The 17418-nt window shown below is 35.3% G+C and overlaps 1 protein-coding gene across 1 annotated transcript in view; it reads left to right on the top strand.

The window, feature by feature from the left end:
* Positions 1 to 16554, top strand: part of LOC137630773 (uncharacterized) — an 18020-nt gene extending 1466 nt beyond the window's left edge. Inside the window, exon 3 of the mRNA XM_068362354.1 lies at positions 14799 to 16554. Coding sequence (XP_068218455.1) covers positions 14799 to 16451 — 1653 coding nt within the window. The 3' untranslated portion in view covers positions 16452 to 16554. The remainder of the gene's footprint in view (positions 1 to 14798) is intronic.
* The last annotated feature ends 864 nt before the right edge of the window (positions 16555 to 17418 follow it).

Here is a 17418-nt window from a genome sequence, read left to right on the forward strand (position 1 = left end):
ACGTACAACAGAAAAGAAATCTGTTCACAAACAACAGGGAATAGATTTTGTTTGTTTACCTCACCAGATAAGCTTTTTCGATTCTACCTTCATATATATGATGTGTTTTAGGTTCAAATCCTAGAACTTATTCCCAAAGTGGTTTTAGTCGCAAAACCTTCACAAAATAGCCGTGAAATCGTGATATCTGTCTCATTTTTACCGTATATTTTAACTCGACCTTCACTTAAGAAATCTGACAAAATGCCAAGTTTTGACTTTGTTATTTTTCTTATAGAATTATTTTAAAGCTCATTTTTTTTTTATTATTTATTTATGAATGAATTATCTTATGTTTAACACTCATGTAGAGGAGCGCGACTAATACCCTTGTTTTAACTTGAAGTTTATGCTTTTGTCCTGAAATGTTATGATGATTCAACTGGCTAAAAACCGGTTTCATTTTCAGAGGCAAAAAAATATCCAGACAAAACTTTTACTTAGTTAATGCTTGGATGTCTTGTTTTTTTATCAGCATTCGTTCACATTTACGATTATATTCCTGTGAAAATTTTACCAAGAGTGGATCTCGTCACGGGTAATAATTGAACAGATTTTGCAAAAGATTCACAGTCTAACAAGTCTAGAGAGTTGTGTAACTTGCGCCATTCGATCTGGTGATCAACTGTTTGGATTAGATCTGACACAGCAAAGTTTATAAACTGCACAAAGTTAAACAGACCAAGTGACCACACACTAAATTCTAGGGACTGCAATGCTTTTGACTTGGAATTGAAAAGACTAGCGGAAAATACTGATCAGGGTTACTAGGGATGTCATAAACTGTGGCTATGTAAATATACAATCTGTAGGTAATAAGACTGTTCAAATTCGAGAATTGATAAACGAGAAATATTTAGGTATACTAGCATTATCTGAAACTTGGCTATATAACTTGGACAAGGCAAAGATCACTGAAATGACGCCCCCCACACATGCCTTCTTTCATATACCGAGAGCAGGTAGGTCTGGCGATGTTGTCGGACTCTTTATTCATATAAGTTACTCAAATCTCAAAACGTTAAAAAGAATTAGTGTAACAAGCTTTGAATATATAGAAATAAAATTTATGCCACAAAATGGAAGAATATCCTTTGTAACAATCTACAAACTTCCTAGAACAAACACTGATATCTTTTTTGAAGACTTCGGTGCTCTCATTGGTATGATTATCATGGGAAAAAACGAATTAGTTATCTGTGGAGATCTAAATTTTTGTATGGATGACGCATCAAATCCTGACGCTTTGGCATTTAGTGAGTTACTAGAATCATATCGACTAGTGAATAATGTCGACTGCACAACTACTTTAACTGGGCATACGCTATTCTTAGTTATAAGTGATGACATGAATAATATTGTATCTGATATAAAAGTCGAAGAGAAATGTACTATCTCACCAGTACACAAACTTATTACGTTTAGTCTACCTCTACAAAAACATGCATTAGTAAAAAAATACTTAAGACATAAATAAAAAAAATTCTCCTACCGTATTTATTGAAGAAGTTACAAAGAAAATAAACGATACTATCAACATTCCCTGTGATCATGATGACCAACGTCTGTTAGGAGCCAAGTGTGCTAACTGTCTTACGACCACTTACAATAAAGTGAGTAAAGTGAATATGATACCATGTGCCCACCGATGGAAAAGACTATAACTGTAAAAGACCAATCTCCTTGGTTTGATGGAGAGACGTTGGTATAAAAGAGGAAAAAAAGACGTATGAAAGAAAGTGGAATAGGTTAAAAACTGAAAGTACTTGATACAAAACTGCTGCGTGTCAATATAACTACCTACTAAGAAGGAAAAAAAGTGAATACTATAAGAGAAATATCCTCGAAGCATCAACAGACATAGATAAGTTATATCGTCTCCTGAATGGTATAATGGGAAATGTAAAAGAAAAGAAGCTATCTGATGGATAACAGTGACCAGGAACTAGCAAATAATTTTCTAGTGTTCTTTAAAAACAATAGTGAAAACATAACCAGGTCATTTGTAAATACTCTCAACATCAGATTAATGATACACCTGACACAGACAAAATTAATACGATTTAACAGCATAACACAAGATGACATCGCGAGAATAATCAAGAGAGCAAAGAAAACAAACTGCGCGATCGATCCTATGCCAATATCTGAAGTAATTGGAGAGAGAGACTTTTTCTAGTCTAGCCGAAATAATAATGAAAATAGCAAATGCAAGCATTGATGAATGTAAGTTTCCTAAATCTGAGAAAATGGCTATAGTCACACCAGTTCTGAAAAATGCATAGGACTACCAGGAATTAAGCTCATATAGACCTATTTCAAATCTATCCTTTGTCTCAAAAGTGCTTGCATATGTAATTCTTGAACAACTAGTCAGCCACTTAGAAGTAATAGAAGCTTTGCCTGACAACCAATCTGCCTACAGAAAACTATACTCTACGGAGACAGCCATCTGTTCTGTTGTAAATGATATGCTAGAAATGATGGATGAAAATAAATGTGGTATTTTAATATTGCTCGACCTCAGTGCTGCTTTTGATACAGTTGTGCATGAACTGCTACTAAATGATCTACGGTCCATCGGCGTTGAAGATAAAGCATTCGAATACCTAAAAGACTACTTCGTTGGTAGAAATTACTGTGTACAAATTGGAAACTCTTATTCATCATATGAACCCTTAAACAGAGGGGTAACCCAGGGGGAGTGTACTTGGCCCAATCTTATTCTGCATCTATACTATTGGTCTATCGAAAATACTACAAAGGCAGGGCGTGAAGTTTAAACTATTTGCAGATGACACACTATATTACTTCTCTTTTAATGATATGCATGACACTACTGAAACTCTAAACCGAATCCTTGATAGTTTTAGAGAATGGGTGACATTTAAGCAACTAAAATTAAATAAGAACAAAACTGAATTCATGGTGGTGGGCAAGAGAAGCAGCGTGAGAAACTTAGGTGATATTCATATGAACATAAATAATGACTTGGTGCCGATATCTAGTAAAGTTCGAGATCTAGGTGTATTTCTTGACTGTAACCTGTCTCTAAATGCCCAAATAAACAATGTAATTAAAAGTCCTGGTTATGATCTAAAAATATTGCGTTTATAAAAAAAGTACCTGGACGAAAATTCAGTAAAGAAACTTGTGATGAACTGTGTTATTACCAGCATTGACTACTGCAACTCTATCTACTACAATTTACCAAAAGTCCAACTTAAGAAGAAATTACAGCACATAATAAACAGAGGAGCAAGAGTGATAAAAGGTGTCCCACCTAGAGAAAGGATCACCCCTATACAAATCGATGAACACTGGCTGCCGATTAAAGCGAGAATTGAATTTAAAATATGTACAATAACCCACCAAGTTATCAGAACTGGTCGTTCAAAAAACTTGAGAGAATTGCTACATATTGCGCAGCCAACAAATCGTGTCGAAACGAGAATAGTTACCGATGGCTTCAAACTGTCGGAACCTAGATTTATGTCCACTTTGGGCTCCAGAGCCTTTGAATATGCGGCCCTGAGACTATATAATAAGCTCCCACGAAACATTCGAATGATTGAACACATTAAGGGTTTCAAGAGGAAACTGAAGACTTTCTTATTTCATGAGTCTATTGACAGTGACGATTTAACAGTAAATGAACAATACACGATATGAAACGTTAAATACTCTGAACGAACAAGGTAAAACGACAGTAGAGGTCCTGTAGAGAGTGGGGTTACCCTGCTGTATGGGACGGGAAAAGCAGCCATCAAAGTAAAGTAAAAGCAACTGTGCAACTAGTTTTATGTTTGAATATTCCACACAGGAATTAGTTTTCTTGCATATTAGTACTGCTTTCATATTTATCTGAATATCAGGTACACAGTCGTCCAGGTGATGATATATACGCCGACCTTTTCCTTCCAGTGTCTGACAAAAACCTCTGAAGTTGTCTAACAAAATCACTTTTGAAGATAATGTTTACATTTACGGGTGAAATGGAAAGAAGAGCATGATTCTATTCTTCATCTTTACTTGATTCTCTAATTTAGCTTTCCCTAATTATGTAATAAACTTTTGTTCCCTTTCGCAGCTAATGTAATGTCCCTGCAATTGCCGATATCCTTTGTTTAGTCATTAATGACAGCATTGATGATCCCTTCATTAATACCAGCCGTCGTTTACTCTATCTCTCCCCTTTCATTGTTAGTGATCCACTGATCACGTTACGGAACTTTTTAAAGTTTAAAATTTGTTAATACTAGCCACCCTCTCTCTCTCTCTCTCTCTCTCTCTCTCTCTCTCTCTCTCTCTCTCTCTCTCTCTCTCTCTCTCTCTCTCCCCGTTTATCATGTATCATTAAGCATTAATTTGATCCCGCTCATATATTTCTAAATATAGTTTATTCCCATGGCCGCCGTTATATCTCCCTTTCTCTTACATTAAATGTATTAATTCTGACAATTTAGATAAACTCCTTTTACTCCCTAAACTAATTGATCGGTTACCTTCATGAGAGTTATCGACCTATTTTTATCGGTATCATCTTCCTCCACCGAACCTTTCTTCTCCAAATCCTTCTTTACGTTATCACGCCATCTAATCCTTAGCCTCCCTGTTGACCCTCCACCCCAACTTGTCTCGCTAAGGTCCCCCTCACTCCCGCCTCCTCCACACGTCCTTACTACTATGCCCATCACGCGTCAGTTGTCAAGATTTTAAAACACACACACACACATATATATATAATTTACATATATATATATATATATATATATATATATATATATATATATATATATATATATATATATACATGTATATATATACTATATATATGTGTGTATATATATATGTGTATATATATATATATATATATATATATATATATATATGTATATATATATATATATATATATATATATATATGTATATATATATATATATATATATATATATATATGTATGTATGTATGTGACTGAATGAATTCTTTGAACTTGGTTCACAAGAACTACAGTCATTTAGAGCATGAAAAATTAGATGCAAATGAAATTACTTTATTATACCAAGAATAAACTGACAGCAAGTGCAGTGAAAACTGAAAAGCATCTTATGGTGAATTCAACAAATAAATTTTCGTAATGCAATACAATTTTTCGAGAACAGAAAATGAACAAGATCATTCTTGTCATCTGATGAAAAGGTTTAAGAGAAAGAAACGTGGGCCAAAGAGAGAAGGACAATCCTCCCTGTCAAACAGTAGTTTGTATAACTTGCAAATCCCTTTATGGAAAGAGAAAAGGAAAAGTGAGTCTGGTGCCACAAGGGAAACAGCGGGGCTCGGGGGGTAGGGGGAAATAAGCCGTAATATGACATCATCTGCCAAAAAGAATCCGACGTAGATTACCGGTTAAGGAAATATAGCTTTTACCTTTTGATGGTTTGATGAAATTGGTGTTCGACAAATATTTTGTTATATTCATCTTTGCCTTCCTATGAAGTGTGTCACTTGCATGATGAACGAGCGGATTAATTTTAGTACTCTCAGTCGTATGATTAAAAAAAGAGAAAACTTACATTGATTCATTCATATTTATTCGATATTACCTCCCTTGGTTTAAACTTCAACCTCATCCAAGGAGCGAGAATAGCATTTGCTTTATCCTTGCATAAATAGCATAGGTAACGGTTGTTCACAAGTTAGAATGCTGTTACCATGATACGTTTGTTACGTGTTCCCGCTGTAAACATTAGATACTATATAACAGTGGCCTCAACTAATTTCAGCGACGTCAGTGAAATATGTCGAGCGTTCAAATTATAAATGTTCGCGTATTCTCTTTATTACTCTATCGTAGTAATTGCGACACTTGAAATAATTCACTTGATTAATGCAACGTATGTTTGATTATAATGGACGGAAAGGAGATGCTGCACATAAAATATGTATTAAGCAGGAAGTGAATGAAATCCTTTACGTCACCTGATCAGATATTCAACAAACAAAAAATCAAAGGGCCAGGGAAATAGAGGAAATTTTGCCATGTTTATTATTTGTTTATTCAGCTTTCAAATCCGTCAAGGATGGAAAGGGGTTGGGATGTAAAGGGGAGGCTTCTATTTACAGGATAATAACACAATCCTTAAACATAATGGTCCAACTTGGTTAATGAATTCCTCTCTTCCTCTCAGGGATGAGATGAAACCTTTTAATGACTTAATGATCTAGTAAAAAGGGCTGATAGAAACCGTATATGTGAGAGAGAGAGAGAGAGAGAGGGAGAGAGAGAGAGAGAGAGAGAGAGAGAGAGAGAGAGAGAGAGAGATAAGGGGCACTAGGTATTAAGGGAAATAACAATGGATAACCCTTATTGAACTAAACAGAGAAAGTAAAGAAAGATTAGAGCTAAACCAATCAATGGAAATGTAAACAGAATCTGCGATAGGTGGATGAATGGATTAATAGGAGTTTGTACAGTAAAAATGATATGATGAATAAAAAAGAATGACTTTTTGGAAAGAAACCCGAGGTGCCAAACCTCATTCTTTGAGGATTTGTATCTTTTTCATCTTGACCACTTTACTTCACATTTGGTCAAACTTTTCACCAGTAGGTATTTTTACTGTATCGATGCATCATTCAAGTTTTTTGCATATTCAAACCTTCTTACTCCGTATAGATTGGGCCGATAATCCAACTCTCCAGCTTTCACTTTTGTATCCAAAAAATACTTCATTTATCTTGAAATGAATTTTTCATTAACCACAACTTATGCCTCGTTTTACCTTTTTCAACTTTTTCAATAGTCTCTCATTCTAGTATCGATCCAGTCTGTCATCCGCTTGAAAATTTCCCTTCTTAAGAAATATTCTTCTCTAATCTTTCCATTTTTCGTCGCTATCACTAATCTGCTTTGCGTTATCATGAAACAAAACACCTGCTATCCCACATTTTGTACACTTTCCCCAAATTTCCATATTACTTTATTTTGAGGCTTACATTTAAACCCAACAATTCCTCTAAAGGTAAAAAAAAAAAAAAGTTTTAATAATCCTAACAAACTAAGTCCTATAAGATAAATACCCGAACATCATATTACAACATTATCCATATAACCTTAATGATCTCAAATATCTGGTTTATGAATTCCACTTCGAAAGACCATTCGTCGATCGAAGTAGACCGAAATGAAACGCTCTCTAATTTTATTCAATAAATAAAAAAAGATGAGCTACGATGGAGATGAAATCATGGCTGACATATGATCAAATATTCAATGCACATAATGAAACGAGGTCAAAGGAAGAGATAAAATGTGGCCTAGATCAGTCGTCGCCGAAGTTAATTTTTAAAATACTTCCTCTACGGAAGGAGGGTGGTGGGGGGAGAGGAAGAGAGTCCCCAACGGAGGATTACACCACAGGTCAAAAGCGAATTCTGTGAAATAAAGTTAATTAATTATTGCTCTGTACTTGATTTTTCCCTGGAATATACTGCTACACTCTTAGTCTTTAATCTCTTGATGAAATTGTTGGAGGATGGCTTAGTTATCTGCAAATGAGAGAGAGAGAGAGAGAGAGAGAGAGAGAGAGAGAGAGAGAGAGAGAGAGAGAGAGAGAGAGAGGCGAATACAAAAGTATGGTGAACAAAAGTAAACTAAGGCATGAGTGAATTACAGAAACAAATTTTTCCCAAATTTACGGATGGATGTATTCCACTAAAGGATTTTATTTTTCTCCTTTAGATGGATGAATACATTATAAAATTGTATTATTATCCAAAGTAAAGGGCTGAATACAATACGAAAATAAATTACGATATCGATGAAGCCGACACAAAGTACGAATATAACGGAAATGTGTCAAATGAGAGGAAAGGAAAAATACCAGAACTAATCAGAGATAACAATTGACAAGTAAAAAGGAGTTAGAGTAAAAAGGATTGACGTTGCATAAAGGGACTTTCCGTTTCAGACTCTCGCGTTGGAATGAGGGATGACTCGAAAGGGAAGGACAAAGTGGAAATGGGATGAGATAGATTTGAAATAAAAATGCTGGTGGAAAATAAAACCAAGCCATTAAGTAAAAACTTTGTTAGATAAGATAGTTTTAATTGTTAATCAGTTGAAAAAGAATGAAGGTTTTAAAAAGAACCTTCACTAAAAAGTAATTGATTATTGCAGTGGAGGAAAACACGGTGGAAAGAAATAAAATGCATCAAGTATAATAAAAGAATAAAGATTTCTGATTTTAAACCTCTTCAAAATTAATCCGTGAATAAATCTCTGTACGTCAGAAATATTTTTACTTTTATGAATTAATCATTTTATGAGGTTCATTAACACTATATCATCATTGATTTTATGTTTCATATGAAATAGTTGTGTCTTATTTTTTGTTAAACTGAATAAACTCATTAGTAGATGCGGTGTCATTTAACAGCCGTCGTTTGTATTTCAACAAAGTAATAAGTACGCCTGCAGGTGTTGAGACCCCAAAATAAGACCCAAAACCGTGTTTTTTTTTTTCCCCACATTGAGTCATTTTGTTGTTACTGTGGTGGAAAATATATTGAATTCTTGCGTTATTCTTGGTCAGTAAGGCTCATTATGCACGAGTTACATTTATAAATAATACAGAAAAAAGCCATCGTTACAAAAGTCGAGCACTATCTTAGTTGATAATACAAGAAAATTATGCTTTACCTTACATTGATAAGCACATAAAAATCAACAATTATTACGATTTTCAGTTATATTGGGTGAAGACAATGATGAAGATTGAACGCCAAAGTTTATCAAGAATATCCCTGATATCCCCTTTCAGCATCAAAACTTTTCTTTCGTAATGAATTTTACTGCTTCTTGCGGTTTTGAGGATCTCAGGAACTGTCAGGATTGTAAGACTCCATGATGGTAAAATGGAGACCTTTGAGGTCATAGTTCCTTATACAATTATCCTAAGTTTTAGCTAGTCAGAAAAGAACTAAAAGTCTTACCGATTTCGAATCATCTACGTAAGACGCCATCTCTTCTATGCAATTCGTTATCGTACATCATCTTAAAGAAGCTATACAAATAGTATGTTTTCATCGTAAAACAATATTACAAACAAAGCGGATGTGAAACCATCTTGAGTTTTGAGATATTCTTCATCATCTTAATTAAAAGATCGACCAAAGAAACTTATTGATAAGAGAAAATCTAAAATAAAACGAGAACTAAAGACCCAAAGCTGAGAGGGAAATATCAGTTATACCGAAGTAAAGATTAAACTTCAAAGGCTATGGCCATAAAGCAAGAACCCCATTCATTTCGCTTCAAAGTTAACGAATTCCAAAGGAATATCTACTCATACTGTTAAGGGTAATATGAGCTTCTCAATAATTGTAAGGATGGAAGAATAAGGAGGAAATTTATTATTATAAGTAAAGTACACTAAAATAAGTTTATACCTAATTATGTCTTGATAAAGTAACTGAATTTCTGTGTGCAAGTTTGCAACTAATATATATGTTATATATATATATATATATATATATATATATATATATATATATATATATATATATATATATATATATATATATATAATGTGTGTGCGTGCGTGTGTGTGTGGGTTTTATGTATGTGTGTATGAATGTTTGACCCTGTTGCCATGAACTTCGTAAAATAGTATTCACTTTTCTACTAAGTCTCAGTAATCTTAGAACCTTATTTTCATGTTCGTTTATATTTTATTTTCTTTTACTCACTTCCATGAGAGTTGTATATATCAAATGAATCTATGTTCCTAGCATGAGTGTACCTGATTTATGTTATTTTCATCCTTAAAAGAGGTTATGCTTATCAATGTAATGTGAAATGGGATATGGAATTAAACCATAAAATTATATTCAATTTTGGAACTTCTACTATATGAGGCATTAAATAAAGAATCGGCTATTTACAAATTAACGGCCTTATAGTTTTTACAAACTTCAATATTGTTATTCTTAAAGCTGTCCTATTATGGTTCTAATAAAAACTCGGTCAATTTCCTTCAAGATTGTTGTCAGTAGCGCATCAATCCCAGTTTTTACCTTCCTCACAGTCTCAACCAAAAAAAAATCCCCCCCCTTTTTTTTTATTTATAAGAATTTTTTTTTAAGTATTTCAAAGTTTTGTTTAAATTAGATTATTTCTGTTTTGTAAGTTAGACCATTTCCTTCTTAGATTATAACAAGAAACAATAGGGACAAAATTGCCTGTGGTTTTGCCATTTTAAGGAGGCAGTGGCACAGAGACCAGATGAAAATCAGCGCAATGATCACTGTCACTTTCAGACTGAAGCAGATGATGGTGAACTCCCAGGGCGATAAAACTTCCAAAACATTAGTCATTTCATGCATCTATTTAGATGTTTTGAACATTCCCTATTACACGAAGCCTCTTAACTTTATCTTTCAAAGGCTCTAGGGCTTCCTGGATATTAAAGCTCTGCCTTTTTAATGAATCTACACTTTATGCCCTTTCAATTCTTTCAGGGCCTTCCTCTCCTACCTCTTAACGCTTCTGAACCCTGCACACTCTTTTCACAAACCTGAAGTATGTACCGTGTACCGTATATGATCAAAGTTCATCAGAAAAGGTCAGTTGATCGATTCCTCATTTCGCTGGAATGCAAAAGACCAGTACCATTAAAATTTCATTATGCCTCTGTTGATCTAGGAAGTGGAATAGGCTCACGTTATGTTAGTTAGATAACTATACAGTAGATGGCAACGAAGATGGACCGGGCTTAGCACTAGCAACCTCGCCCTCCATAAGCATATCTACTGAATGCCCGACGCCTAGAGAGCTGAGGTAATATTTTTTTTTCTTTTTTTTTTAATGGAACACAGTTTTTAATGTAAACAAAAAATTAGTATAAAAGCGATTTTGTGCGAGCAACTGCATGCACATTCGATGAAAAAAAACATAAAAAGATAAAATTTACAACATATTTTAACGCATCGCAAATATCATTCATGGGAGGTCATGCCACTAAAATTATTCTATACTACTGATCATCTCCAGATGTTTACTAGTAAATAGAAAGAATATACCCTTAGATACAGACCAGCTGGATGCCCTAGAATAGATGCATGCTATTAGAAATCGTATGATAAATAACACTGTTTTCATTTTAAATATCACATAAGGTTTTCTACTTCAAATCCCAGTAGGGTGAGGTTTACTAACAGAAATACTGTCATTTACTAACATGATATATTTGACAAAATGTATGTTTTTTTTTTTTTTTTTAATTAATGCCTAAAAAAGATCAAATCATTATCTTTTAACGTCCGTTGTTATTGTGAAAAGAATAGCATTATATATAGGAGAAAAGGCTGAAGGATTACCTATTAACCGGGTTGATATTTACGAGAATGTTAGATGATCAAATCCAATGAAAAATATTAGAACGAATGACAAATGATCAATAACTGAGAGAAAGGGACCCATAACATTTCTCTCTTTTCTACTACGACGGTATTAATCACACGGAAAGTAATTAGGATAGTGTCCTATCCAAAAGGATAGACGATGTAAGCCAAAGTTGTGCTGTTTTCAAAATGATTTATAATGAACCTACGCAATGTTGCTGTACGATTTATTAAACGAACACTGGTCTTGTTTATGGCAAGACCAATGGTTCATGGGCTACTGACTAAAACAAGCGTCGGGATGTAAAACGTTTATAGGCCAAAGGATCTGCGTCGCCATAAAAGGTCACCAGGTTTTGAGATTAGGCCTATAACATGTTTACCTATTATAGACCGAACGTTTAGGCTTACAGACGTTCCCAGAGTTACCAAGTGAAATAAAAAGATAATCAAGTTTAACAGACTCGACCAAAAGAAGTAGATATTGGGTCTCGTAATGACACACGGGCCATCCTCAGATAAAAAAGATGATAAAAAAAATGTACCATTAATTTCCTTGAACGAGATTAATCAGAAACCTCCGACGCCAAGAAATTGGAAAAAGGTGGTAGGGTTGGGGAACTTGAGGATTTATAGGCACCGGATAAAAGAAAAATATTTCATTTGTCTTGGGTTTCGAAACTTCAGAAGCCAAGCCAAGGCCCAAGATGGAATGCCAAAGGGCCCAGCTTGCAAAGCTAAGGAAATTGATTGGTTCCCATCTCCTCTCGCTGCCCACTTCTTCACAATATCTGTATTCGTAGTTTGTAACCTGACTTATATATGATAATGCTCAGAACTGTTTCCACGAGAATAAAGAAATAGATTTTAGATAATGTTGCTTTTAATTGAAGTTGACATCAATTTCAAACTGTGGTCTTGAAATGGCTTGTGTTCATGGCATGAAGAATTTAATGCAAGAATGGAAATAAATGTTTGTTAATTCATATGATGAAAGGAGCCAGTAATCTTTCCCAGAAACACTTCTCAAGAGAAGGATATTGTATCGTAGGATAAGAAATGTCGAACTCCAAGATTTTAATCACAAAATAAAACTATGAAAATGTAGCCTACACAAAAAAACCTTTGAAGGTTTCAGATCTGTCCCCTGCGGCCCGATTTTGAAACCATTGATCCAATGAATTGGCATAATTTAAACATTTCGATTTACACTTCGTAGAAGTATACAGCGCGTGATTAGACGATTATTTTCGCAGAGAAACTTTCTCATAACGAGATTATCTATACAAACCCATCCTTATTTGCCTCCTTGTTTGATGGTTTTGGCTGAAGGAAGAGAGACCGTCTTGAAGTTCTTTCTTGCATCTTTAGAATATGCTGTGGGTGTCCTGGAATTAAATTGTTTTATGCTGAAATCTATCGAGATCTGCTTCGTGGCAGTGACTGGTATTTGGTAAAAAATAAAATGTTATTAAATTTTTACATCGGTGAAATAAAAGGTAATTTGGAAGGGTAATGATTTCATGCACTGAGTATTTCGTATCAACGAAGTGTTTAAGTTTATTTTATGACATGGAGAGAGAGAGAGAGAGAGAGAGAGAGAGAGAGAGAGAGAGAGAGAGAGAGAGAGAGAGAGAGAGAGACCAAGTTTTCGGATATTTTCCACTTAACCGTAACGGTAATAATTTATGTATTCAAAACTCCAGGTCTTCGTCAGGTTCCTTAAGATATCGCGTTACTTCTTTCCCGAACAGATCCTAGAAAGGATTAAGGACAAAAAGAGGTTCACCTACTTTTATCGGTCAAAAAGAAAGTCCAAAATTTATTATTTATCCTTTGAAATGTGGAATCGTATAGCGAGAACAGCCACCAGTAATGAAATTTGTAATCATTAATTTATGGAAAATTCATTTACTTATCAAGTTTTCGATTCCAAACATAAACATAACTGGGTCAAATGAACATTAAACATTTGTGCCTGAATACTGATAACGATAGTGACATACAGCTTTTCAAATCAGTCCATGTGGTCACGAAGGCTTATGAAAGACATTCGTTAAACCTATTCCTTCCAGAGCTTAGAACTAAACCTATCCTCTAAAGCTTAGATCCAAGCTTATCTTTTCGAGAGTTAGAAATTGTACCTATCATTTTTAGAGCTTGGAACTAAGCTGAGTTCGTCTAGTGTTGAGAACAAAGCCTATTCTCAACTTGTAGAGTCTGGAACTAAGTCTAGTCTTTCTAAAGCTTAGAACCGAGCTTATTCCTTCCAGGGTTTGAAACTCAGCCAATTCTTTATAGAAATTGGAACTGAGTGTGTTTCTTTAAAGCTTGGAACTAAGCCTATGTTTTTTATAGAGCTGAGAGTTAAACCTGATTTTTCTAAAGCGTGGAACTAAGCCTTTTTTCTAAAGCATGCTGCTAAGTCTATTTTCATTTTTTAAAGCTTCGAACCATACTTATTTTTCGAGCTTAGAACTAAGCCAATTTTTTGGAGCTATGATCCATGGCTATTTTATCAAGAGCTTGGAACCAATCCTATTTTTCTAGAGCTTGGAGCTAAACTTATTTTTTTTTTTCTAGTGCTTGGAACTAAGCCTATTTTTCAAGAGCTTGTAATTAACCTCAATTTTTCCTGAGCTAGGAATTAACCACGTTTTGTCTAGCTAGGAACTAAACCTATTTTTCTAGCGCTTTAAACGGGGTAGGGTCAACTCGGACCATTTCCAACTCGGACCATTTTGAAATACCAACTCGGACCATTATCTCGACCATCTCGGACCGTCAAAAACTTTGGAAATGCCAAGTCGGACCATCATGTAAACCAACTCGGACCATCGAGCAAACACGCAATCTAAAGTTTACAGGATAATTGCATAATTACCACCAAAAGCTGTAACAACCAAATTTATGGAAACAAAAGGAATTTGTCCTCTTTTAAAAGATGGGGAATTAAAGATTAAAACGGACTATATCCTTTTGAGAGAGAGAGAGAGAGAGAGAGAGAGAGAGAGAGAGAGAGAGAGAGAGAGAGAGAGAGAGAGAGCTTGTTTCTCAACGCATTATCTCTCTCTCTCCCTCTCTCTCTGTGTTTGTCTCAAGCTGAAGGCGCAACCTACCATGGACAAGTGTTTGCTGTGCCTAAACACAGTGCGACCTCGACAGGTGCGATTTAAGAATTTAGCTAAATATTGTTAAATTAAATTATATATTGATATTATTAAATTAAATTATCTTAATCCTATTGACGATTGTAAATTTTGAGTTGCCATTACCAGATAATCATTTTATAAGAACGGAGAAATATAAATTGATATATCGACTAGAAAATCATCTGAGTACAAATTGTTGCAGGAGGCATTGCTGTGTGACGGATGCAATTTGTGGCAACACCGAACTTGTGGGACGGGCGTTACCAGGGAAGATTACAGAAAAGCAGTAAGAGAGGGGGTGGAAATTGATTGGAGGTGTGCCACATGCTCTTCCAAACTAGGCAACACTGCTGACTGTATCACTGACCATCCACCTGATGAAGCGTTGGTGGATAATCTTATCAACGAGGACTCTGTAAATAATGGTGAATGTTTAATCGAGGATCAGGCACAAGCATTGGTAGAATGTATTACTTATGAAAAAGTGTGTGCGTCATCACAAAGAGGAAAACAGAAACTTGTAGACAGTCAGGGTTATTCATATACATTCAAAAGAGAAACAACAGTTGGTGTTCATTGGCGTTGCGCAGTTAGGAATAAAAATGTTAAGTGTGGAATGATAATAAAGGAAGTGAATAATTCGTTTATCAGAGGGCCCAGTGAACATTCCCATCCACCGGAAACATGCCCTGCTACCACAAGTAAGGTTTCAAAATTAATTAAAGATAAAGCAATGGAGGATGTGTTTCGGCCCGCATTAGAAATCGTGGAGGAAGTAATCCTTGAAAACGTAGATCCAACAATGCCTACTGCTTCACTACCTGCCCCCATAAATCTCGCTCGTCAAGCAAACAGGAAGCGGCAAGCAAACAGACCTGCTGAACCCGTGGATTTGAGTTTTGAAATTAGTGAGGAACACATACCACCTAACTTTCTTAAATTTGATATACATGTAGGGGATAGACGTCACTTAGTATTTGCAACAGAAGGACAGTGTCAGTTACTTGCTAAAGCAAAAAGGTGGTATGTCGATGGGACATTCAAAGTTGTTAGGCAACCCTTCACACAACTTTTTAGCATTCATGCATTCATGAAGTATGATGGGAATGTGAAACAAATGCCTCTTGTATTTGTTTTAATGTCAGGTAAGAGACGCAAAGATTACAAAAAGGTGTTTAGTAGAATTAAGGAAATCCTAGGTGAACAATTAAAAGTACAAGAAGTAATTCTAGATTTTGAGGCAAGTGTTTGGCGGGCTATCCCAGATGTGTTCCCAGATGTAGTTATGCGTGGTTGTGCGTTTCACTGGGGACAAGCAGTGTGGAGGAAGGCCCAAGAATTTGGCCTTCAGTCTGCATACACAAGTGACACCAAAACATATAAGTTTGTGAGACAACTTCTTTCTCTACCATACGTACCTGATGATCACATAGAAGGACTATTTTTAAGATTTTATAGAAAAGCAGCTGGGTCACAACAACTTTTAAATCTTTTAGAATACATTCACAATACTTGGATTTCCTCCGAAATGTGGCCACCCAAAGCGTGGTGTGTTTTTGGTAGGAGTGTCAGGACAAACAACGACGTGGAAGGGTGGCACCACAGACTAAACAGAAAATCACGAAAAGGTCAACTTAATTTCTACATTCTCCTATCTCTTTTGTATAATGAAGCAAAGCTTGTGCCACTATATGTAAATTTCTTAAATGATGGAAAAGTGTTGCGCCACCAAAAGACAAAGTATGCTAAGCAACATGGAAGACTAGTCGTACTGTGGGAGGAGTTTTCTCTAGGTCATAGATCGGGTAAAAGCCTTCTAAAAGCTGTTTCCCATTTCATTGCTGTGAATGTATGATTATTAATTTGAATATGTTTTATTGAACATTTTACTTTGTCTTTTGCTTCTACATTTGCATGTTTTTAATAACTCTCCTAATAATAAATATGTGTGACTTTCACTGTTCTCAATTTATTTTTACCAATTGTTCTAATTTATAATCTTATCAACCTGGTCCGAGTTGGTTCACTACTGTGGTCCGAGGTGGTATATTGTGGTCCGAGTTGGTTATAATGGTCCGAGTTGGTGGAGGTACGGTCCGAGTTAGTAAGGGTCCGACTTGGCGATGGTCCGAGTTGGGGGTGAAGCCTTTAAACGAGGCTTTTTTTTCCTCGAGCCTGGAACAAAGCCTACTTTTTTTCTAGGTTGAAACTAAGTCAATTTTCTCTAGAGATTGGAATGAAGCCTATTTTTTCTAGAGACTAGAACTAAGACTATTTTTTTCTAGAGTCTTGTAAGTACAAACGCTTCGCGACAAGGGACTTAAAGTTTAAGGATGAAAATAACGCCTGTAATAACACATTTATGATAATATAACTCAAGTTTATTAGGCATTTTTCCAGATTCTATATATGTTCTACTCTGAGTAGCATTAGGGATTTTCCTTCTGAAGTGATGATAAAACTAGTCCTAGAAGAAAGGCCTGTGTTGAATCTCACGAGGAACTCTGAAGAAGATGATATGAATATGTTGTTACGGTTTTGATAGTACCAGTTGCCCAAATCCAGTAATTAGAGAAAGTCTTGGTCCTGATAAAGCATTTAGTCTGGTAAAGTCGAGTCAAGTAAAATTTTGGCTCATATAAAGCCCTGATTCTGGGGAAGACCTGAGTATGGTAAAGCCTCGAGTCTGGTAATACTTTGATTTTGATAAAGCTTAGTCGGTTAAAGCTTTGACTCTGGTAAAGCCTAGAGTCAGATGAAATACCATTTTTTCTTCTGTCAAGCAGATTAGCTCACACCATACATCAAAGAATATTTATAAT

Source organism: Palaemon carinicauda, chromosome 3 (genome assembly GCF_036898095.1).
Source record: "Palaemon carinicauda isolate YSFRI2023 chromosome 3, ASM3689809v2, whole genome shotgun sequence".
NCBI lineage: Eukaryota > Metazoa > Arthropoda > Malacostraca > Decapoda > Palaemonidae > Palaemon > Palaemon carinicauda.